The 23,115-nt window shown below is 47.2% G+C and overlaps 1 protein-coding gene across 1 annotated transcript; it reads left to right on the plus strand.

Annotated features, from left to right (window-relative positions):
- The first annotated feature begins 2,348 nt into the window (after window positions 1-2,348).
- Window positions 2,349-22,976, plus strand: THEMIS2 (thymocyte selection associated family member 2). Its single transcript, XM_019548045.1, has 6 exons — window positions 2,349-2,480; window positions 14,041-14,181; window positions 14,972-15,379; window positions 16,958-18,012; window positions 18,567-18,732; window positions 21,279-22,976. Exons 1-6 carry the CDS (start codon window positions 2,387-2,389, stop codon window positions 21,374-21,376), a joined length of 1,962 nt encoding a protein of 653 aa, XP_019403590.1. The 5' UTR covers window positions 2,349-2,386; the 3' UTR covers window positions 21,377-22,976.
- Window positions 22,977-23,115: the final 139 nt, after the last annotated feature.

The raw sequence follows: 23,115 nt of genomic DNA on the forward strand, positions 1-23,115 counted from the left end.
ATGATGACTCCAAGATCCTTTTCTGCTTCTGCACTGACGAGAAGGGAGTTCCCCAGCCTGTAGGTATGGTGCTGGTTCTTCCTCTCCAGGTACATCACCTTGCACTTGTCAGTGTTGAATCCCATCCTAGTCTCATCTGCCCACCCCTGTAACCTGTCTAGGTCCAATTGTAGCCTATTCCTCCCTTCTAGCATGTCCACATCCCCCCACATCTTAGTGACATCAGCAAATTTGAACAGGTGCTTTTTACCCCCTTGTCCAAGTCACTGGTGAAGACTTTGAACAGTGCGGGCCCGAGGACCAAGCCCTGGGGGACCCCACTGCCCACATCCGTCCAGGTCAAAAAAGACCCATCCATCACCACTCTCTGGGTGCGGCCCTCCAGCCAGTTGGCAACCCATTTGACAGTGTGGGTCTTGACACCACAGTGCCCCGGTTTTTTAATGAGAACGGGGTGAGAGACAGTGTCGAAGGCCTTCCGAAAGTCCAGGAAGACTATGTCCACTAAAGTCACCCTGCATCTAAGGATTTGGTGACCTGGTCATACAAGGCCACCAGGTTGGTCTGACAGGACCTGCCGCTAATGAACCCGTGTTGTTGCCCCTAAGCTTAATCTCCCCTGCTGGCCCCTCCTGGACATGCACCAGGATAATTCTCTCAAAAAGCTTGCCCAGGATTGAGGTAAGAATAACTGGCCTATAGTTTCCCATGTCCTCCTTTCTCCCTTTTTTGAAGATGGGAACCACACTGGCCCTCTTCCAGACCTCTGACACCACACCAGAGCACCATGAGTGCTCATAAAGCCATGCCAGGAGTCCTGCAATGACCTCAGCTAATTCTCTCAGCACTCTGGGGTGGAGATTGTCCGGACCTGCTGATTTAAATACATCCAGTCCCTCCAAATGTTCCCTGACTAGATCCTCCCTGACCCTTGCCTTAGGTGCAAGGGGGCCCAGTGGGGGGGCTGATCTGGTCCCTGCTCAGGAAAATGGAGGCAAAGAAATCATTAAATAGGTTAGCTTTGTCGTCTGGTCTGACGACCAAATTTCCCAGCGTGTCTTGCAGGGATCCCATGTTACCTGGTACCTTCTTTTTGCCCCCTGTTTATTTAAAAAAAGACTTCTTGTCCTTGATCCGGGTAGCTAGTCCCAGTCCCATCTCCACGTTGGCCTTCCTGACTGCCCCCCTGCATCCCCGAGCAACTGCAGTATAGTCCTCCTTGAGGATGTCCCCTCCCTTCCATTGGGTGTGCGCCTCCCTTTAAGCTAGGAGACACTCCCGGATGCTTTTGGTGAGCCATGGGGGCTTGTGTGCCTTCCTGCTCCCTTTGATCTGTGTTGGGATTACCTCCCTTTGGGCTTGGAGGATCGTCTCCTTAAGAAGCAACCGCTCTCCTTGGACACCTGGCTCCCCTCCCCTCCAGGACCTCAGTGTTTCCCTGACTATTCTCCTTAGCTCACTGAAGTCCGCCCTCCTGAAATCTAGGGCTGCTGCCTTGCTACAGGCCTTTGCCACCTTGCGCTGGATGGTGAATTCCAGCAGGCGATGATCACTGTTGCCCAGGTGGTCGAGCACCCACAGCCCCCTCACCTGGTCTTCACTCACAGCCAGCACCAGGTCCAACAAGGCATCTCCCCTGGTGGGGCTGTGCACCTCCTGGGTTCGATGCAGGTCCTGGATTTTGGCTAGGAACCTACGTGAGCAGTCAGACCTGGCTGACTGCTCTTCTCAGCAGATGTCTGGAAAGTTGAGGTCACCCATAATGACCACATCCTTTGACCTAACTACATCCATGAGCCGACTTAAGAACTCCTGGTCTAGCTCCTCCCCTTGGTTGGGAGGTCTGTAGTAGACCCCCACCGTTAAATCTCTTTCCCCTCGACTGCCTTGTATCCTAACCCAGAGCACTTCAGTGTGCCCCTCCTCTGACTCTGTGCTACCTGTTGAGGATGTGTATTCCTCCTTAATGTAGAGCGCCACACCCCCACCTTTCCTCCCTGTCCTGTTCCTCCTGTACAGCCTATAACCCTTGATATTGAACTCTTGATCCCAGAGTTTACACAGCAAAGCCCCTCCATGCTGAAAGGCAGTATTAACACAGAAGGGGTGAGGGCTATGCTTTCAGGGGGTAATATTTGGAGAGAAATAATAGACAATATCCTGTTCAAACTTTTTTTAAATTATTTTTGTGCCTGAGGACAGCAAACCTTAGGTCAGTGAAGGAGTGTCTAGGAAGCTTAAAGTGCTCTATCAGATGACCATCTGCAGCACTAGCCTATGGGGTGGGAAGTTATGTCAGGCAAAAGCAGAAGTGAAAGACATTAAGCAGCTCAGTCTCCTCTTGCACACACGGCAGAGCACCAGCAAGGACTCCAAGCCTGCAGCTATGGAGCCTCTCTCTTTCCAGAAGTACATCTCCTCCCTGGATCCTGCGTCGCTGCCCCGGGTTGTGAAGATTTGCTCTGGAGTGTACTTTCAAGGTGAGTGCCCTCGTCATTACTGGCCACAGAGATAGAGGAGCATCTATAGAGCTATGAAAACCTACAGAAGTGTAGGGAAAGAAGGAAGTTCCTGCTGCCACTTCAGTCTAGCTTGCCCTAGCCTCTTTTCATTTCACACTAACCACCCAGAGCTCTTGGGTGGCAAACACCAATGGGCCTACAATTCTCCACCTCCGTGCAGCACCAGTGGGGGATGGCACCACTCAGTGGGGACAACACTTTCTGCTATGTTATTGTCAGCTGAGCCCAGATGAGTGTAAGGGCAGCTTGTGGAGTAGGACAGCAATATGACTGTTGACCCTATAATGGTAATACTTATGACATGGGTTCTTCTACTCAGCAAACTCTAATTAAGAAGTAAAAATAGGGAAGTTAAAATCTAAAAAGATTAAGAACTTAACCCCCTGTTCCAGACAGAGTTCTTACCCCTAAAGGGGAAAAGTGTCAGAGACTTGCTGAAGTCCAAAGGGACTCTCTCATCGCTATTGATTTTACAGAAGGTGCTCAACAATGTGCAAATACATGACGACTAAGAGAGAAGGAAAATAAGACATTCACTGCAGCTCTGAGTTCCCTAAAAGCAGACTCCAGTATGACAATAGGGACTGGACCTTGCACTTTGGTTTACAGCAGGGAAGCAGTCCACAGAGTCACCGGATCCAACAACCCAAGAGGCTTTTATGGCATCTGGTGGCAGGAGGTCTTTGGGTGCTCCCAGGGTGCTGCTGTGGGGAAAAGTGGTGGCAATAGATGGGTCCTATTACCCACCTGTCCACCCACCTCTGACCTGAGCTAGGTCACTCTGGCCTGCAGCCTAAAAAAGGTTGTTGACCACTGGTTTCCAGCTCCACACTCCTTGGTAAATAATTCCCTAAGGTAAAACTTGGGTTGGAGAGAGCGAGGCAGACTTGAGCTAATTTTTCATTACCAGATACGTGCTATGAAAAAATGGAGTTAATATTCAGAGTGTGTAACTATTTGAAATGCGTAATGGTACTCTGCTCTGTAGGAACCCCATGCATTCGTGGTACTGATGAAGTTTAATGCTTAAAGATTAATACTGACTGGATTATTATATCTAAGGCATTACTGGGTTTGGTACTCTAAGTTAAACTAGTTTTTAATAACATTGTTTTTTCTTTCCATTTGGGTTTCTAACTGTATTTCCATATCTTATTAGGTTTGGATTTTTTTTTTAATTTAATTTTCACTATGCATTTCCTCCATTTGTTACACTCTGGCAATGCAAACTGACTAGAAAAAAGGTTTTATTTATTATAATCAAAACATTTTAGGCAGTTAAAAACTTCAACCAAACCCTGAACATAGCACACACTACTTGCCAGCTGAGGTCTAACCAGGACCATGTGAAGTGGTACCATCTTTTCCTGTGTCTTGCATACAATAGTTCCATTAATGTAGCCAAAAATCAGAGAATCATCGAAAGTTAGGTCTGGAAGGGACCTCAGGAGGTCATCTAGTCCAACCCCCTGTTCAAAGCAGGACCATCCCCATCTAGATCATCTGAGCTAAAGCTTTGTCTAGCTGGGTTTTGAAAACCCCCAAGGATGGTTACCCACTTCTCTGGGTAACCTGTTCCAGTGCTTTACTATCCTCCTGGGGATAAAATTCTTCCTAATATCTAACCTAAACTTTCCTTTCTGCAACTTGAGACCATTGCTCCTTGTTCTGTCATCCGTCACCACTAAGAATAGCCTACCTCCATCCTCTTTCAAACCAGCCTTCTGCAGTTTACTTTTGAGAATGGTATGTGGGGCTGTGTCAAAAGCCTTACTAATGTTCAGATATATTATGTTCACTGGGTTCCTCTTGCCCACCATACTTGTTACTCTGTCAAAGAAGGAAATCAAGTTGATTTGGTGTTGATTTGGTGTTATTTGCCAAATCCATGTTGCCAAATCCATGTTGGCAAATTCATAACTGCTTTATCTTCCAATTATTTATGAATTAACTGTTTCATAATTTGTTCTCAAAAGTATCAAAGTCAGATGAGCCATTTATAATCCCCAAATCTTCCTTTCCCCCCTTTTTAAAGATGGGCACTACGTTAGCTCTTTCCCATGTTGTCTGGGATCTTGCCTATCATCCAAGTCTTTACGAATATTTTGCATGGTTTTGCCAGTGACTCCAAAACTACTTGAGCTAGTTCCTTCAACAATTACGGTTAAATTCTGTCAGGCCCTGGCTAACTAAATTAATTCAAATAAGTAAAAAAATTATCTGATATGCTCTTTAGGTATCATGGTCCACATCCCTTCCCATTCCTGGTTCATACAGTTGCAACCAATTGAAGCAAAGCAGTCATTGAGCAGATTCACCTTATTTAGCATCTTCCTTTTAATAGCTCATTTGCTCTGCTGAGCAATAGACCAGCAGTTTTTCTTTTCCATCTGATTAATTTTAGATCCCCTTCTTGTTCTCTTCAACATCTATTGCCAGTTGTAACTTATTTCTCACCTTTACATTTGTGTTTGTTTCCTCTACATGTATGGGCTTTTCCTTTCTATATTGTCTTAGGGACAAACCCTTTCTTCTGTTTACTGTGTGTTTCTCGAGGGTCTGGTGATTTTCAGAGCTGAGAAACTCTGTATACAACTTTTTCAGCTTCTTGTGGCCTGTGGTGGGACTATTTCTGACCAGTTTTGAACTGAAGACTACTTGTATCTACAGCAAACATAATAAGTACTGCAAAATAAAAGTGCCCTGCTGCAAATGTACCTTTTAGTACTAACCCACTGTGTATTTACTGGCCATAGAATTTTATCAAAGTCCCTCATGTCGAACCAAATAACATTTATTTAAATATAACAGACTGAAGAAAGGGACCAAATTTTAATCTGAAAATAGAAAAAAGGAATACTTCACTTCCCATAGCAATTTATTTGGAGATAGATTATGTTCAGTGATATAAAGCTGTGCCTAATTTTTAATTCAAATTTGTCTGGATTCAGTTTCCAGCTATTGGCTCATGTTCCACTTCTGTTAGATTAAAGAGGCCTTTGGTAAATGTGATTTTTTTTTTCCCTGCAAAAGCCACCTCTTAATCTTTGTGTGAATAATCAAAATAGGAGACAAGGGTTTTTGTGGGTGATATCTTTAACTGGATTAATCGCATGGCTGGGAAAAACTTAGATAAGATTTCAAATACAATGAATTCTTCTTCTTCAAGAGACCTAAGGAAGAATGCATTTGAAAGCATGTCTAAGTCTATCCCAGGCATGCAGCTAGTTCAATAAATGAAATCATTCGTAAAAACCTTGCCTTTTGTATATTTACTGGACCATCGCGGCTACAAACATCATTCCAACACTATCAAACAGGAGCACCTGAAAGTCTCTCACAAGTGGTTTTCTGCAACTTCTCCAATTTTACAACAGCCTTTTCAAAATGTGTGCAGCAGGGCTGGGTGCAGTATTCCAGTATTGGCCTCACTGATGCCATATCCAATGGTAAAGTCACCCCTTATTCCTCACTGCTCCTCTGCTTATACACTCCCGGGTATTGAATACATTAAATGCAATGATCATCACAGACTTTCTAGTTTTTTTCACATTTACCTACCCACCAACTTCTTGTCCAGTGATTATTTCATTATTATCTGACTGAGTAAGGTCCAAAATATCTTTTGTTTTGCGAAATGATCACTGTAGGTGGGTGGGTCCCAGGACGACTTGCTGATTTGCTCCCCCACTTTGGAATCTCCCTTTTTACTTTCCTGCCACACCTTCATGTTTCAATAGTTTGGAAAGAGAAAAGGAAAGTGAAGGTTATTCATGATCAGTGGTATGATGTGAGGGTAGTGCTTTTCTTCACAGGGCTCCTCCTCCCCTATACCCTGCACCTTTGCACTCCCAGATGGATCCTGGTTATAGATTTATCACTTCCACCTGAACTCCAAATCTTCAGGCTCATCTTACCAGTCCCAAAGGGGACTTATTGTTGGAAATCCTTATCTTTCACCATACTTGGCGGGTGGAGGGGGAAGGGCTTTTTCTTCATTTAAGGCTCCCCTTCCCATTTTCTATAATGGAGCATCCCCCATGAGTCCTTAGGTAACCAGCTGTCAAGTACCAGCCTATTTAACTCAATCAATTATCATTTCTACCTTCTCTTACTCTTTCTAGGGCTTGTCAACTCATTGACTTATCAACTATCTATGCACTTTACTACTCAATAGCCCATGCCCCACTCAGGATCTTAATTCAATTAACAATCCTCAATAATTAACTGTTTTACCACCTGCCAGTTTGCCAGTGCAGTCAGTTCTCTTCTCAGTAAGTCTTACCCCGTTGTTCACTTACCAGTCTCAACTATTCCCTCTGACTACTACTGCTGTGGGACATCCCTTACTTGGGCCCCCTCCTTGCCCCAGCTTGGGCTGTACTCTGGCTCTGGGTTCTAGCTCTGGCTCTAAGTCTGGCTCCAGCTCTGGGTTCTGGGCTCTAGCTCTGACTCCAGGTTCTGGCTCTGGGTTCCAGCTCTGGCTTCTGGCTCTGGCTTCAGGTCAGGCTCCAGCTCCAGCTCTGGGTCCTGGCTCTGGCTTCAGCTGTGGGTTCTACTTCTCCACACAGTTGGCACAGTCCTTGATTGTCCCATGTCTTTCCCTCTCCGGGGAAACTAGAGATATGCCAGTAGCCCCTTTGAGCTTCTGTCAGAAATGCCAGAATCCAGTGGGAGCCTGCTCCTATAGCACATGGCTGCCTGTCACCTGAGTTGACCTCTTCAGTCTCGGCCATCCTCCAGGTGACCAGCCATGCATCCTGGGAGCCTGTGCTGCAACCCTTAGGCAACAAGGTAAGTCCATGGGTGAGCTTTGGTCCAGCTGGCAAGTATGAACCGTAACCTTATTAAGAAAAAAGGACAAGAAGCTCCAGCACTCGTCCCCAGGCAGGGAGAGGGATTTGCATCTGCCCATGACTTCTCCAGACCGGTGCAGAGAGGGAGTCCTGACAGCAATGACTCAAGTAGCAGGAGAGGCCCTGTTGGAGAGTCACCAGGCTGTAACACTAATGAATCTTCTGGCTGGGTCACCTTTACATGACACCTATGAAAATCAGAGCTCCTCGTTCTGTGTGGGTAATCTGCCTGTCTGTGCAACTATGATTTCAGCTTCTTGCAGGCAGCCTCCATCCAAATAATCTCCATCTCAAGCCAAGGCTTATATTGCAGGGGTTTGTGTCCAGCAGAGTTAGGCTGTGATCCATCTTTGTGTACAGTGGGATCCTTGCAGATCTGAGCCTCGGAAGGCCTGGGCCTCAGAATCCTCTGATATGCAGTCCTGCAGAGCCCTCAGATCTGGGTTGGGCCTATCTCTGCACATGGTGATCTCCCATACTTTTTGCTGGCTCATGAAGGTGGGCCACCTTCTCCTTTCTGGCTGTAGCACTTTGAACAGCAGCAATTATAGCAGCAGCCCCAGCTTTGCCACTCATCTCTAAACACTCTTTGAGGAAGGAAGTGCGTTTGCAATATCCTGTTCACTGATAGCACAGACCTTTCCTCCTTCCCACGAAGCTTCAGCCCTGCCCCCGATGGCCAGAGAAGCTCCCTTCTGTTTATCGAAGGGTGTTCCTCCCTCTTCTATCAGGACTACACATCCCTGTTGGGCTTCTTCCCTCCCAGTTGGAGTAATGGTGTTGATGATAGATGTATATGTAGTGATCACTGCATTCAATAAACACAGGTATACATGAATGAGAAGAATTAAACAACAGCTTTTAACTGTGGAGCAGTAGGCAGCCTCTGCAAAATCTTTGTTTCTCTCTGACTGACTCCTAGCTTCTCACTACATCTCACAGTTCGTGACTCCCTCTGTCTCCTGTTAGGGAGCATTTCTTCATGATTACTTCTATCATTACATCTTCCCTGTTAACAATAACTACAAAATCAACACAAAAATCAATATTCATCTACAGAGGAAAGGCACTTCACTCCAGAGGGAGTTTTTACCACTCACTTTCATATTCCCCTTGATCTTCTTTTCTAGCACATTTCAGAGAGCATTTCAGGATGTTTTCTTTTCTTTTCTGACTGATGAACTATCAGGTCCAGTCTCTGATTTGTTTTTGGTGGTAAGTTTTACCTTCAAGCTTTGATAGTCTGAGTCCTAATACTGGGATATGATTGACTTGAACTTTTGACAGCTGTGCTTTTGCACATAGCAAAGTTCATTACCTACAGACTCCTGATGCTGATTTCTTCTTTTTGCCTGATAGTATTTGTATGTGCGTCTTTCCCATAGGGACGTGGTTGCTTTGTGAATTGTGGAACACTTGTTTTTTTCCTAAGAATATTGTCCAGATTTCATAGATTTCATAGACATTAAGGCTGGAAGGGACCTCGGAAGATCATCGAGTCCAGCCCCCTGCCCAAAGGGCAGGAAGTCACCTGGGGTCATAGGATCCCAGCAAGATAGGCATTTGGGCCATGGTGTGCAAGATAATCATCAGACGGCACGGATGTTTTATCTTCTTGTACTGCACTGCAAGCACATGCTTAACTCAATTCAGTTTCTCACAAGTTGCCAGACTCAAAATTGTTGTCACCTCCCTAGGAACCACAATGGGAGTTTATTTAATCTATTTCTATATTGGATTTTAGCAGTGCATCTCCCTTTCACTGGCGTATATGTTCCCGGAGAGCCAGTTATTCTTGTTTGAGCTTGTTTGATTCACTTTTGGTCTCAATTTTAATTTTCTCTGTTCATGCTCTGGTAGCATATTAACCTGACCTTCAGTGTCCAATTTAAATTAAACCATTGTTCCTTGCACTGACAAACTCCAGGCTTGCTCATTGATTTTGCTGGATTCTACCATAAATGTATAAAATTATTCTGGTATGTTTTTAACTGTAAGCACTTAAGGTTCTTGCATATGGTATCTGCAGCACCTGGATCAATTGTTTTTCTTATTACAGTTAAAATAGGGCATTGTAAATGCAAGCCAATGTTTGGGGCCATACTGCCTTCCAAATTTGGTACACATCTGCTTGTTTGCTTTCTCTCTTTCAGCATTCTCCTTGCCAGTGAAAAATTCTGCCCTGTGAGGTAGCTTCTTAACAGGGGAAAATTCCACCCTATGAGATGGCTTTTTCTGGCCACATTCTTCTGTCCCCAGTGCATGGATGACTACTGTTGGTGCATTCAACTCTGAAGCCTGGGCCTTCACAGTTTCTGCTGCCTTTTCATAGGTGGTGGAAGGGGGAAGCTAACAGGGCGTAGCTCACCCCCCACTCCCCCCTCCCGCCAAATTGGGGCAGCAGTAGGGCCACAAGGCAGCCCAGCCACGGGCTTCCAGTGGCTGCAGCGGCGGTGGGGAGGGCATGGGACTGAGCTGTGAGTGGCTTATCCAGAGGGCACAGCTCCTGCTGCTATGTGCACCTGGGGAAGCATGGGAGGTGTGTGCCCCTGGATCTGCATGGGGGAGTGTGTGCTGCTGCTGTGGGCTGGGGCCGGGCTGGTGTTGGGCTCTTCCCAGTGCGGGTGGGTTGGGCTATGCTGCCCTTAGGGCAGGAGGCAGCACTGGAAAGGGGCTATGGGGGCGGGGGCTGCAGGCAGCCACAATCCCTCCTCCCAGTGCTGCTGCCATCCACCCCAAACACAGAGTGACCCAACCCCCCCACCAGGAAGAACCTGGCGCAGCCCTGGCCCCAGTCTGCAACAGCAGTCCACTCTTCCCCTGCTCAGATCTGAGGGTACATGCTCCCTCAAGCCTCCCGGCATGTGTGCAGTAGTGGGAGCCACCATTCCTCTCCCTATGCCAGGCACCCCCGGGACATTCACTCGTGGCTTCATCCCACACTCTACCCTGGATGTGCAGGGCCTGCCCCAAGCCCAGCCCAAGCCCCACTCCCTCCCCTCCCATGGCCCTTTTCCCTCCCATGGCCCTTCCCCACAGACTTACCTGCTGGGGGAGTGCGTGCGTGCGCACGCATGGTCAGCCTCCAAATAATTTTGTCTCCCTCTGCCTATGTGCCTTATACACTTGGATTGTCTTTTCTATGAGTAAGTCTCCTTCACACAATAAGATTTCTTGCAATGCCTCAAGAAAACACTCCCATCTCTAATCAGAGATTTGGTCAAGTTTCCAAGAGCACAGTTCTTACTCAGTCTCATTAGTTCACTAACATGCAGATCTATATTTTGTTCTGCTGTTTGTCTGCGTGTAAAAAATCTGTCTTTCAAGGAGGACCCTAAATTTGGACAATATTTACTTAATTTCATATTTTGACCTTTTTGAGGGTAAAAGTGTTATAAAGTCAGGGGTTCCTCCTTCATAGTATGCCAGAAGACTGAGGGTTTGACTATCATTTTTATCTTCTCCCCCTGTGGCTGCCAGGTAACGCTCAAACCTTACTATGAATGCCCTCCAGTTCTATGCTGTATTGCCTAACATAAAAAGGGCAGGTGGAGGTTGCAAAACTTTCATGACTAAATGCCCTTTTACTTAGACTATAAACGTACAGGAAGATCATTTATAGAAGACTGTAGCAGGGCGCTGAAGTGTGCCTGCTCATTTAAGGAACCAGCAGCCTGAAAGGAGGCTAATAAGAGACTCATCTGACCCAAAGAGGGCTCAGACTGGAGCTATGTAAGCCCAGAGCCTGAGCTGGTCTCTCCCTGGCAGCCACAAGATGAGGAGCTCCTGGCAGCAGGGACCCTGAAAGGACTGGAGTTGATATAAACAATCCTGAAGGCCTGGGAGCAGAGGCAAGTCCCCAGCCAGAAGAAGTCAAGGTTTTATAGGCAGGTGGTGTTTGTTTTATTCTGAACCCACAGAGGAGTCCAGGAGCCCAAAGAAGGGGCGGTGTGCAGGACCAGGGGTCCAGGAGCCCAGAGGCGGGGTGGTGTGCAGGACCAGAGGGGGCTGTATAGGAGATCAGGGGAGCCTGAAGGCTCAAGGGGTGCAGAGTGTATAAATAAGCAACATCACAGAGACAGAACACTTGCAAGGCTTGGGGTGTGGTGTAGGGGAGGTACAGAGCCAACCAGTAAGCCCTCAAGGTGACAGGTGCCCAGCAAAAGTGCAGACAGACTGAGAAGGCCTACTAGCCTGAGGGCGCAGGATGGTGACTAAGGGGACCTAGGAGAGGCCCAGTTGTGATCAGCATAGGATCAGGTGCACTAAGAGCCCACGAGCAGCCTCCCCTATATAACCTTATAATAAGTATATAAGGGGTGTACATTCGGATCTGGGGGAATGCCTGTTCACCAGAGCACCCCAAGGGATGACAAGGTTGAATGGTCACAAATTCCTCTAAGACAGTTTCAGGCTGGACATAAGGAAAAAATTCTTTCCTGTCCGAGCCCCCAGGGCCTGGAATAGACCGCCTCCAGAGGTGGTGTAGGCACCTATTCTGGACTTCTTTAAGAAACATTTGGATTTTTGTCTTGCTGGGATCCTTTGACCCCAGCTGACTTCCTGCCCTTGGGACAGGGGACTGGACTCAATGATCTTCTGAAGTCACTTCCAGGACTAATGTCTATGACATCTATGAAATCTATGAAACCTTCAATAAGAGCAAGGCATGGTCAGTGAGTGATCAAAAGGAAGGGCTGCAGCCGAATCCGAGCCAGAGAGAGGCCTCGTGACTACCACGGAGTGTTATGGCCACCCTGTGGCCATAGGCTGGCTACAAGGACTTTGTCCTTTCTCATGACTGCATTTCCCCAGGTTCTGTTTTCAACTTCTTTTTTTTCATTTTGAAAGTCAAATTCTTTTAAGTTCTTTCTCAGCCCCACTTCTAAAACCATCATAGTGTTCAGTAAACACAGGCATACATAAATGAGAAGAACTAAACAACACATTTTAATTGTGGAGAAGTAGGCAATCTCTGCAGACCCTGTCTCCCTCTAACTGACTCCAAGCTTCTCTCTGACTGAAGAACCATCTCACAATTCCTGATGCCCTCAGACTCCTGTTAGGAAGCATCTCTAAATTATAACTTCTATCATTACAGTATATATAGGAGTGTTCCTAACCACATCACTCTTGGGGTAGAAACTGTTTTCCAAGAGAAGTGGTGAAAGCCCCAGTGCATGGGCTGAGACAAGGAGGCTGAAGGTATGTGTGATAGCAGTAGACCCCAGCTGGGACATTCTCAAGACCCCCCCCCCACCAACCTGGTTCCTCAGCCATACTCTACTTCCAGAAATATACCAGTGAGACTTCACCAGGCTTATGCCTAGCATCCAGTTTCAAGCATGGCAGAAACCAAGGTCTCAAGTGTGACTGTGAGGGCAACTTCTGGAACATCTTCACCAGTAGAGTACAATTCCATGTGCCACAAAAAAGTGGGAGGAAGTAGATGGAGTCCACTCAGGAATGGCCTGACTGGGCCATACTGGGTAGTGGTGTAGACTAGGGCTGTGAGAAGCTTTGGGTGGTGATTTGATTCGGAGGAGATTTGGCCCAATTCAGTGGCCAAATCTCTTAATCTGAATTGAATCAGGGGACCAGATTAGAGGTCTGTATGGATTCAAAGCTCTCCAAACCTTCAGAAAAGATTTGGAGAGCTCTGACGATTCAGACAGTCCCTGGTGGCTGCAGCAGGCAGATGCAGCTGACTCCGAGCTGGTAAGTACTAGGGGTGGCGGAGGGGGGCTGGGAGAGGAGAGGGAGGACCATGGGGGGACCCCTGCCAGCCCCCCTGATCACCCCCCTGCTCCCCCTAACCCCCACTTGCTCCCCTAGCCCCCCCCAGCTCCCGGTATTTTAAAGAAAAGCCCTGGTGCTAACCAGGTGCTGCTGGGCGGGGTGGGGGCCATCCCTGCTGCTCCCCACTGCCCTACACTGCATGGGGAGGGGCTCTTCCACAAGCCCCCCAACTCCCCCCATGGGTGCCTCATCCAGGCCAGCTCCAGCCCTTTAAGAAAAAAAGGCTGAGAAAAGCCCCAGGACTCACCACTCCTGCAGCAGCCTCAGGGCTTTGGGGGCTCATGCAGAGCCCCCAGCATGGCGCGGGGCAGTGGGGATAGCCTCCTGCTGGCCGGAGCAGTGAATCTGGGGTTTTTCAGGCATTTTTTTCCTTAAAGGGCTGGAGGTGGCCCATGGGGGGCTGGAGGAATGGGGGGAGGTCAAGGGGCTCATACAAAGCCCCCCATGCAGCATGGGGCAGTGGGGGACAGCAGGGTTCTCCCTCCCATCCAGCAGCACCCGGTGAGTGGGGGCTTTTCTTTTTACAAGTGCCAGGAACTGCAGCAGCCATTGCCAAGCTGGAAGAGGGGTGGAGGATGGGCCTGGCCTGGCTGATTTGGATCAGATTCAGCCGAATTGAATCAGGACAGTGATTCGAATCATTCAATAGAATCTCTGTCCCCCAAATCGGCCAAATCCAAAGCAAATACTAGCCACTTCGCACGGGCCTAGTGTAGACATACCACATGTCAATTGCTCAAGGTCACACAGGAAGTCTGTGACAGAAGAGAGCAGGCACACTCACCCCTGCACCATCCTTCCTCTTCTTGTCCAGCTATCGCAGCTGCAGGAAGTCTTAGAAATTTCCTGTCTTCCCTCTATAGGGTCTGTGTACGAGATCTCAGGCAGTGAATGCTGCCTGTCAACAGGAGACCTGCTGAAAATTGTTGCTGTTCAACTGCAGAAGGTCACCTGTGACAATGTGGAGACTGGGCAGTCAATAGAGCTGCCGCTGAACTTCACAGGTAACAAACACAAGACTGCTGACTGCATCCTGCACACGTCCAGCCTTATGCAGATATACAGTGTACTCACAGAAACCATACTCCCTACACAATCCTAGTTTCACAGATCCTCTGCACACACTCATACCCCCAGAGTATACATGTGTTCCACCTACAACAGCCTCCACACACACACATACACTGCTGCACACAACTAACCTTCCTACCCATCCAGCCTCTCGTGTTCACTCTGTCCACCACATACATGCAAACATATACAGGCACACAGAGTGTGCCACATGCACTGTGCCCACCACCAACAGTCTCTGAACACATGCCCATATACAATCGCACATGAGCACTCAGATCACCACAAACACACCAACCACATACATGCATGCCCCCTGCTTTATCTATGGCAGGTTAGGGTGTTATACCCTGTGGTTGTGTCAGGGTTGACAGTAGTTCTACTAATAGGTTAGATAATGGATTTGTATAAGATGGTTTGGATAGGGATTATCCTGCTTCAGGCAGAGGGTTGGAGTAGATGGCCCTTGAAAGTCTCCTCAGCCCTACTTGTCTATCATTATATAACTTATATGCCACCTACCACAAACAGGTCACACACTTGCACCCTTTCTTTTGCATCCTGCAGAGGTGGGTGTTGCTAACTGCAAGTTTCTTTTGCCAATGTGGGTGACAAACAGGGTCAACAATTTCTCATTTAAGTTCTGCTGCTAGCTGTGTCTCACTTGGCCCCTCATTCTCAGGGGACTCGCCAGTCAGAAGGTCTCTTGTGCTCTCCCTGCAGGTCATTTCAACCTCAGCCCAGACGAGTCTTTTACAAGCCTGGAGGAGTTTGCCAAAACCAAACCAGCTGAGCTCCAGGCCATGCCATGCTACTTCAGCTCTGCAGCTGACTTGAGCATAGATGGGCAAATCATTCCAAAGGGCCAGTCTATTTCCTTGACATCAGTGACTACCCATGAGGGCAGCAAGTATGCTTCTTGCACAACCAATGGGCCCAGTGGGCACCATTCTTTCTGGTTGCCTTTCTCCTTTAGGGGCTTATTCTATCTGTGCAGGGGGCAGCACCACTACACATTGAGCCAGGCATTGCAAGCAAAAGAGCTGTGGGGCCAGCACCTGAAGTGCTCCAGACTTGGCACACACACCTTCCTCCTTTGCCCAGAGTATGAAGTGCAGGCAATAATGCACAGTGAGTACGGGCCTGGCTGTCCCTGGGAGCCCTCCAACATTTTTTGTCAAGGGACCTATGGGTGTCTGTCTGCTGGGTAGGTTCTGGCATGGGTGCCCCTGTGTCTGCATATACGTATGCGTGCATATATGTGTGTGCATATATGCCTACCTCAGTGTCTGTATACCTATCCCCATCTTAACATCTCTGAGCAAGTCTGGTGAGTATGGATGTTCTGGTATCCTTAGCTTTCTGTACGTGCATATGTGTATCTCTTAGTTTTGGGGGTAGTGCCTTGGTATGTGTGGCCATCTTGGGTCTGATGTTTGTTTAAGTTCTGGTTTCTCTGTCTTTGTGTGCCCCACTATTTCTGTGAGACTTTGGTGCACGTTGTGAGTGGGTATTGTCTCTATCAGCCCATTTATATGTCAAAGATGTGTGCACATGCGTACGCATGTCTATAGCCTACTATATTTGTGTGCATTTTGTATATCTGTCAGTACATTTGAATCCTTGTGTGTGGGAACATGTGACACTGTCTGTATGAGTTTGGGATACAAGGGGGAATAACTTTCCTTTTATTTCACTGAACTGAGTGTATTTAAACCATTAATTTAACCTCGTAAATAATCCATAACAGACTGTCAGTCAGGGGTTAGTCGGGAAAAAGGTGGCAGCATTCTTCCAAGCTCTGCCCACAGTATAAACCCTGCCTATGACATATGCCCTGAGAACATGTCACCGCTCATGGTAGGTTGTGCAGATGATCAGAATATGATGTTGCTGCCTGTGGACACCTTGGGGCTCCCTGGGACTGGCAAATTTTAATGCATCTTTGAGCTGCGTTGGGCCCTGTAGCAGATTTGGGGATTTGCTTAGCTCAAACACAGTTTTTTGGGGTTCAAGTACTATCTTTTCTCAGCTTATTAACTTCCCCAGGGCAAACTCCTTCCTGACAGGAGTCAACATAAGCAATTCAGTCATAAACCCAATGTGTATACTACACACTTCTCCCAGACCTAAAGAGAGTCCTCAGGCATGGTTCTGCTGCCATTTACCCACTCTCCCCCTTGTCCCTCCAGCCACAGGAAAGCTCACTTATAGTCTCTTGGCTGCACTCACAGTCCTCTGGGAGACAGGCAGTCTTAGTGTGATCCCTGGGCTTCTCCATGAGCTGACCCACTGACTCTAGTTATCTGCCGCAGTTGGTCCCTTTCCCTAGGCAGTTTGTAATTAGGTTTTCCTGCACGTAGCTAGGCTAATCCTCCTAGCAAGCCTGCAATCAGTTGCTTGCCAGGTGCAGCTGGCTGTAGCCTCTGAAAGCCTGCAGGCTGCTACAAGCCCCCTGAAACTCCACAGCCTGTTACAGGCCCCTTCTTATTTAGGATGAAATGAGTGGTAGCAAATCCTAAATGCTGCCCTCATGTGCCATGTGTATTGTCACTGACAGTGAACTGTACAGATCTGGGATCAAGCTTCCCCTCAGTGCCTAAAGTGATAGAAAAAAGTGCCCACCTTACTGTCCTGGGATCCTTTTGACATTAGCATGTGTGGAAGGGTGGGACCTTGGCTCCACTAATGTGCATGTGCCCCCTGCAGTGCGGAAGGACGTGGTGAAAATTCCCTCCTCCCTGGAAGTGGATGTGGAGGATGTCACAGAGGAGTCCCAGCACATCCACTTTATTAAGCCACTGATGCTGAGTGAGGTGCTGAAGTTGCAGGACATCTATCCTTTGCAGGCTGAGATTCTGGATGGGCCTAATTACCCCCTCATCTTTGAGAATGACTGGATTGCCCGCTTGCATAAAGGACAGAGGATCCAAATCCACAGTAAGGTCTGTACTTGGAGGATTCTGGCATCCTCCAGGAAGGGGTCCAAGCACTTCCTGCTCTCCAGCACCTACCAAGGCCGGTTCCGGAAACGCCCCAGGGAGTTCCCTACTGTCTATGACTTGGCAATGAGCCAGGGATCAAGCAAGCGCCTGCGTGTAGTAGTTACCAGAGACTGTGAAAGCAATGAGGAGAACCTACCGTCACTCAGCGTAGGGGACCGACTGGAAGTGCTGCGCCTGGTCAAGGCCAATATGCAGAATCAGGCAGAGCACCAAGCCACTGATGTCCTTCTGTGCAGCCGGAGCAGTGGTGACGAAGATGGGGATGATGAAGAGAATGAAGAGCTTTTGCTGCCAATGTACCTGGATGGCGGCTTTGTGGAAGAGGTGGGAGACAGCAAGAAGTATACCCTTCCTGAGATAGTAGAACAGTTTCAACTGCCCTGTGAAGTCCGGATGGTAGTCAAGGACTCCTCTCTTGCCCCTGACATCCTGGGCTCCAACTCTATGCTGCGGCTAGAAGCACAGATCACCGAGACTTTCTTAGCGACCAGCTTGTGTGAGGAGCCAGATGCAAGCTTTGAAATCCCACCCCAGTGGCTGGACATGTCCGTGTTCCTCACAGAAGAGCATGTCCCAGTGCAAACCCACCTGACAGACATGTCAAAGATTCAAGTGCTGACTGAATCCTTCTACTATCAGTTGGTGAAGCTGCTGCCTAGCACTGTAGTTGCCCCGCCACGGCCCCCCAAGAGGAGCGAGTGTAAGAACAAGACAGCCCCTCAGAAACCCAGAGAAGAAAAGGTCCCTGAGAAACCAAAGGTGTAGATCAGCCTATGGCTATGTGGGCTGGGGTGGGGTAGGGGTGGGAAGAGAAGGAGGAAAGCGTGTGCATGTAAGCACATGAATGCATGGGGTGGGGGGAAGAATGTGCACAGATAAACATGTGTATAACTTGGCTTGTGTATGTGCAGGGGTGTGGGTATGTGTGTAAGTCTGCATATATAGGTAGGGCCAAGCACGAGTGCACATATACATGTTGGCTCCTGTGTGGGCATGAGCTTTTGAGTTCCTGGGGGACATGTACATGTGCATGCATGAATGATGCTTTTGTTACCTGTCCACTTTCTTGAGTGGAGGAAGAGGACTGAGCCAGAAGGTCAACACAGAGGTGGTCCTGGGGGACTGGGGAGGAAGAGCCCCAGAAGGTCCCTCTTGCTAGTCCCACTCCACTGCCATCTTGCAGCAAAAATCTTGGGTGTTCACGGAACAAGATTTCCTCAGCCTCTTTCCCCTTGGTTTGTACTCTGTAGGCCCAGCTGCCAGCACTTGTGGCAGACTAATATCTGTTTTTGTTTACTCCTTTTTCCTTTCAGCAACCACCTCCTGGGCCCAAGCCAAAGTATGCACCACAGGAGCCTCTGAACCTCAAGCCAAGCAAGATGCAAAGTAACCTTATTGCCAGGAGCACCCCAAATGAGTATGGCACACAGCCCTGTTTGCCGAAGCCCCACATGCCCAAAAGAGTCCTGAACGATGATGGTGAGATGGTCCAGTCAGACCAACTGTTCTAGCATACTCTAGCACAGGGGGAGGCAACCTTTCCTGACTGCAGGCTTGAATGATCCACCCAGTCAGAGGCAAGAGGGTGCACTAAAACACAACACAAACCACATGAAAGACTTGGAGAATCCTGCTGCTGCTGCAGGACTTAAATTATCATTACAGCACCTGGGGTGGGGCTCCCTATCACACACAGGGAATGAAGAGCCTGTTTGCAACACTGGCAGGTTTTATGAAATTGGGAGGAATGTCAATCATGAGTGAGAACAGAGAAAAAAAGAGGGATTATCCTAATGAGGTTAGAAATGTAAGGAAGTAGAAAGCAAAACTCAGCTGGGGGAAAAATGCCTGCTAATGAATAAGAGAATACAGGCAGTCCTCGGACTTACAACACAATCGGTTCCCAAAAATTGAGTCTTTAAGTCGAAACGCTGTAACTGGGAACCAATTTTCTCATAAGAAACAATGTTATAAATGGGGGACTGGTCACCAAGGCCCGTACCCTGTTTTCACCAAAAACACCCCAGAATTTTGTACTTGGTCAATTATAGATGAGTAATATATCTACATTAATGTATTTATATTGTAAACAGAAATCGTATTGATTTGGAAGGACTTTTTTGAGGTGACTTTGCTAGACTTTTTGAAGGGCTCTTGGCTGGAGTCTTCTCAGAAGTCTTGGCTGCAGGTTTTTTTGGAGTCCTGTCTGCTTTCTTAAAGAAAGTGTCCAAGGAAGTTTGGACAGACGTTCTCCAGGGAGATGAGTGACACAACGAACTTGTTCGCTGGCATGGCGTCACATTGGATCAAACATTGTAAAGTCGAAACTGATGTCAGAAAGTTGAAATGGTGTCAATTTATAAACGTTGTAAGTGCAAAACATTGTAACGCGAAACGTTGTAAGTCAAGGACTGCCTGTATATAATAATGGTAGCATGACTAGGATGGGTAGTCTGTGGTGGTAGTTGGAGTGATGAGGACACCTGGGATGCTTGTGCTGACACCAGCTGACAATGTCTTCCCTAGAAAGTTAGCCTGGGACCTCCTCTAACCCTTGTCCTGTACCTATATAAAACCTCTCACTTAAGTGCAGTGGTGTCTTTAGCCCAGGTTAGCTGGCACAGCTAGGGGGTGTTAGCTAGGACATGGGGCCAATTTCAGTCAGGCTGTTAACCTTCCCACCTTGCAGTGTCGACACAAGGTAGCTCACTTGCATGTTGATACTATTCCAGTGCCATCCCACAATTTCCTTGGAGGAAATAATTCTCTATTTAGTGTAAGCTTGACAGTACCATAATCATCTTTGGCAATCCCTTTCAGTCTAAGATGACTTGTCTTCCATGATTGTCCTATCTTTAAGTCTGAATATGGCTGGTGACGCTGATCCAGGATCGACAGACTCTTACAGCTTGGGCACATGTTTCCACGCAGGGTGGGTGGCTCCAAATTCTTGATTTGGTCCATGACACAGTTTCTGCTGCTCCCACTTTTATGATCCTTTCGGCATAACAAAGGAGGGATAACGGCAAGGTTGGGGGCAGCTGCACTGCCTGCTTGGCCACCACTGTTGCGACTGGCAGCACAGTCCTGACTCTGTGCCATGCACCACTGTCACCTAGGGCACACTCAAGTGTTCAGTGACACCTCTGGGTTTAGACAGGCAGTAAATAAGGTTTGGGGCCAGAATGGAATGATGAATATGGAGAGAACTACCGAGTCATGACCTATTCAGTGACCACCACCTATACCATGCACTAACAGATTCCCATGGAAAATATACTCCACAGGCAAGGAGTTAAAGATTTTTCTCGTGTATGCACAATGGGTGGAATTTTCTATGGGTGTCATCTTTGACAGTTCTTAACCTTTGGGTGCTACATTCACATAGCTTTTTAAAATGAAATATAAAAGAAACTGAATTGTTGCTTTTAACATTATGAAGCAATGAAATGACAGTGGTGAAATGCCCCCTCTCCCCCCTCCTCAATATTTCTGAATTAATGCAGGGAGCACACACACCATTAGGTAAAAAAACAAACACAAAAACAAGCTGCAATCATGGGAACAAATATCATCTTTCAACATTTGAATGTATAACTGCAGGGTGCCAAAATCGATTTCCCTCCTACTAATATCATAATGCAATGGACTCCACGGTCCTGGAACTGCTTGTCACCTCCCTCCAAATGTCAGAAATGGACCACAGACAGAAGCAGGATGCCAGTCTACACTGAAGTGGTCTGATCAGACATAAATTTTGGCTTCTTTAGTAACGTGCAAGAAAACTCCTATTTCCTTTCACGCTCTTTGCTTCTGGGTTCTTTGCAGTTATTGTCTTTGGCCTCACATGACAATATTATTCCTGTATATCAAGTTCTCTGAGCCTGGGGGTGTGGGGGCAGGAGATGAGATGAGAACCTAGCAGCATCTCTCCCAAAAGGTTCTTGCAGCATCAAGTCTTAGCACAAATTCCTGGACTTGGCAAAAACAGTCAAGGGACCTGAGTATTCTCTCTTTTTCTTCAGGTGGAAATTCCAGTGACAGTTCAGAGCACGACTATGAAGTAATTGAAAACGATATTAAAAAAACAATTCACAAAATGCAGAGAGCTTTTCATTGGTAAAAGCCCAGCCTCCACGAATGTGACAGGAAGCTTTCCTACTCAAAAACTACTTCCAGGTCTTAAAATTAACTAGGGTTTTCATTTGCAAAGTTTGACTGCAACCTTGGGAGTTCTAAGAGAGCCGCTGCCAGAGACAGAGACGATTACCGGTGCAGTGCAAGCAGCCTATGCCTTCCGAAACCCATCTTCTATACTAAGCAGTCATCTATTCCATTGTGCACTGAATAAGCAGTGTCCCAAGAAGGACAACCTGGAAACCTCTGCTGTATACTGGATGGAAGGCTTCTCCTCCATTGATCCCTTAGCAGGCCCAACACATCTGCTTTCAGGGTAGTCTCCTCAGGTGACTTCAGCATCTCCAAACCTTGACAAGCTCTGTGCTCACGCTGAGGAAAATACCCCTTTGTGCTGAGCAGGCAGACTGAACAAAACACTGGTCAGGAGTACGAGAGAGCAACACTGTGTTGGCCCAAGCAAGCACTGCTCTGATACACTTCAGAAGCGACAAAAGCCAAGGTACTCAAGACAGCATTACACACAAAGTTATTATCACCATCTTCACCCTTGCCCTGGACTATATACTTCTGAGACTTGCCATTACTGCTAATAGTCTTTGACAGTATTTATCCCCAATCTGCATCACTTTATAACAAGCTGCCATTACCAATATGGAAATGCATCCTCTTAACTGCAGGCACTCGTCTACAAGTTATGGGTCAGCAATAAGTAATCTGGCATGGATAGCCAAGAGGCGCTTCCTAAAGGATCAGCATGATGCTCCATTGTTTGTTCATTATTGTGACAATCACCTATGCAAGGCCTAAGTTTCTAAGCCCAAGGTTAGACTAATCAATAAAGTCACTGCATTTTGGAGGTGTTGGGCAGTTATGCTCCTGTTATTATCCATGGGATTTATGGGAACTCACTCCTATAGAAAATCAGGTGCTTTATATTTAGATGCCTAGCTTTGGATCCAAGAGTCTAATTTTAGGCACTCACATTGGGAATTTAGGTCTCTAGTAATCTTCTGTAAAGAGCTGTTTCAATGGCAGCAAGCAGTTGTATGAAGTCAGACTGGGGTTTTTATCATGCTTCGCGTGCCTAAAGCTGGGACTCTCACACTTTTATGCAACTGAAAAACTGTCTTGGGTTGGTGCAGTCTAAACAAACACTGCATTTGAATGGTCTTCAATCATAAAAGGCTTTTATCTAAAATGTACTACGAGGAAAGATGGGAGTATTTTTTCCAATAGAAAACTGCTCAAGAAGTTACTAGTTTTGTATCCTTGTGCACAGCCTAAGACACAAGACCAAACACTGATCAGTAAAAATAAAGATTCCAGAGCTCCCTATTCAATAAGCATTGCCAAGTGAATGAGTCAGGAGCCCTGAGGAACGTAGTAAATATTCATATAAGTTGCAATTACACTGTGTTATACCTTATGGTTGTCATGGCTGACGTTGTAGTTTTACTAACTGGTTGGACAATGGATTTGGACAGAATCATCCCTATCCAAACCATCCTGCCTCTGGCAAGGGGTTGGACCAGATGACCTCGGAAGGTCCCTTGCAGCCCTACAATTCTACATGATGCATGTATTAAAAAAGGGGCTGGAATAATGTTAGAGAGGCAGCCTTCACTCTGGCATTACCTAACCTTCAGTGTTACGCATGAGGGAATTCCCATTTAGCTTAATTGTCTTTATTTTAAAAAACAAAGCCAAGACCATAGAGTGCAG

Source organism: Crocodylus porosus, unplaced genomic scaffold (assembly GCF_001723895.1).
Source record: "Crocodylus porosus isolate Cpor-Errol unplaced genomic scaffold, CroPor_comp1, whole genome shotgun sequence".
Taxonomy (NCBI): Eukaryota; Metazoa; Chordata; order Crocodylia; family Crocodylidae; genus Crocodylus; species Crocodylus porosus.

Coding starts and splice junctions, on each gene's coding strand:
- THEMIS2 (XM_019548045.1), top strand. CDS start 2,387: ATGGAGCCTCTCTCTTTCCAGAAGTACATCTCCTCCCTGGATCCTGCG. Junction 15,380..16,957: donor AGTGCAGGCAATAATGCACA/GTGAGTACGGGC, acceptor TGCCCCCTGCAG/TGCGGAAGGACGTGGTGAAA. Junction 18,013..18,566: donor AGGTCCCTGAGAAACCAAAG/GTGTAGATCAGC, acceptor TTTTCCTTTCAG/CAACCACCTCCTGGGCCCAA.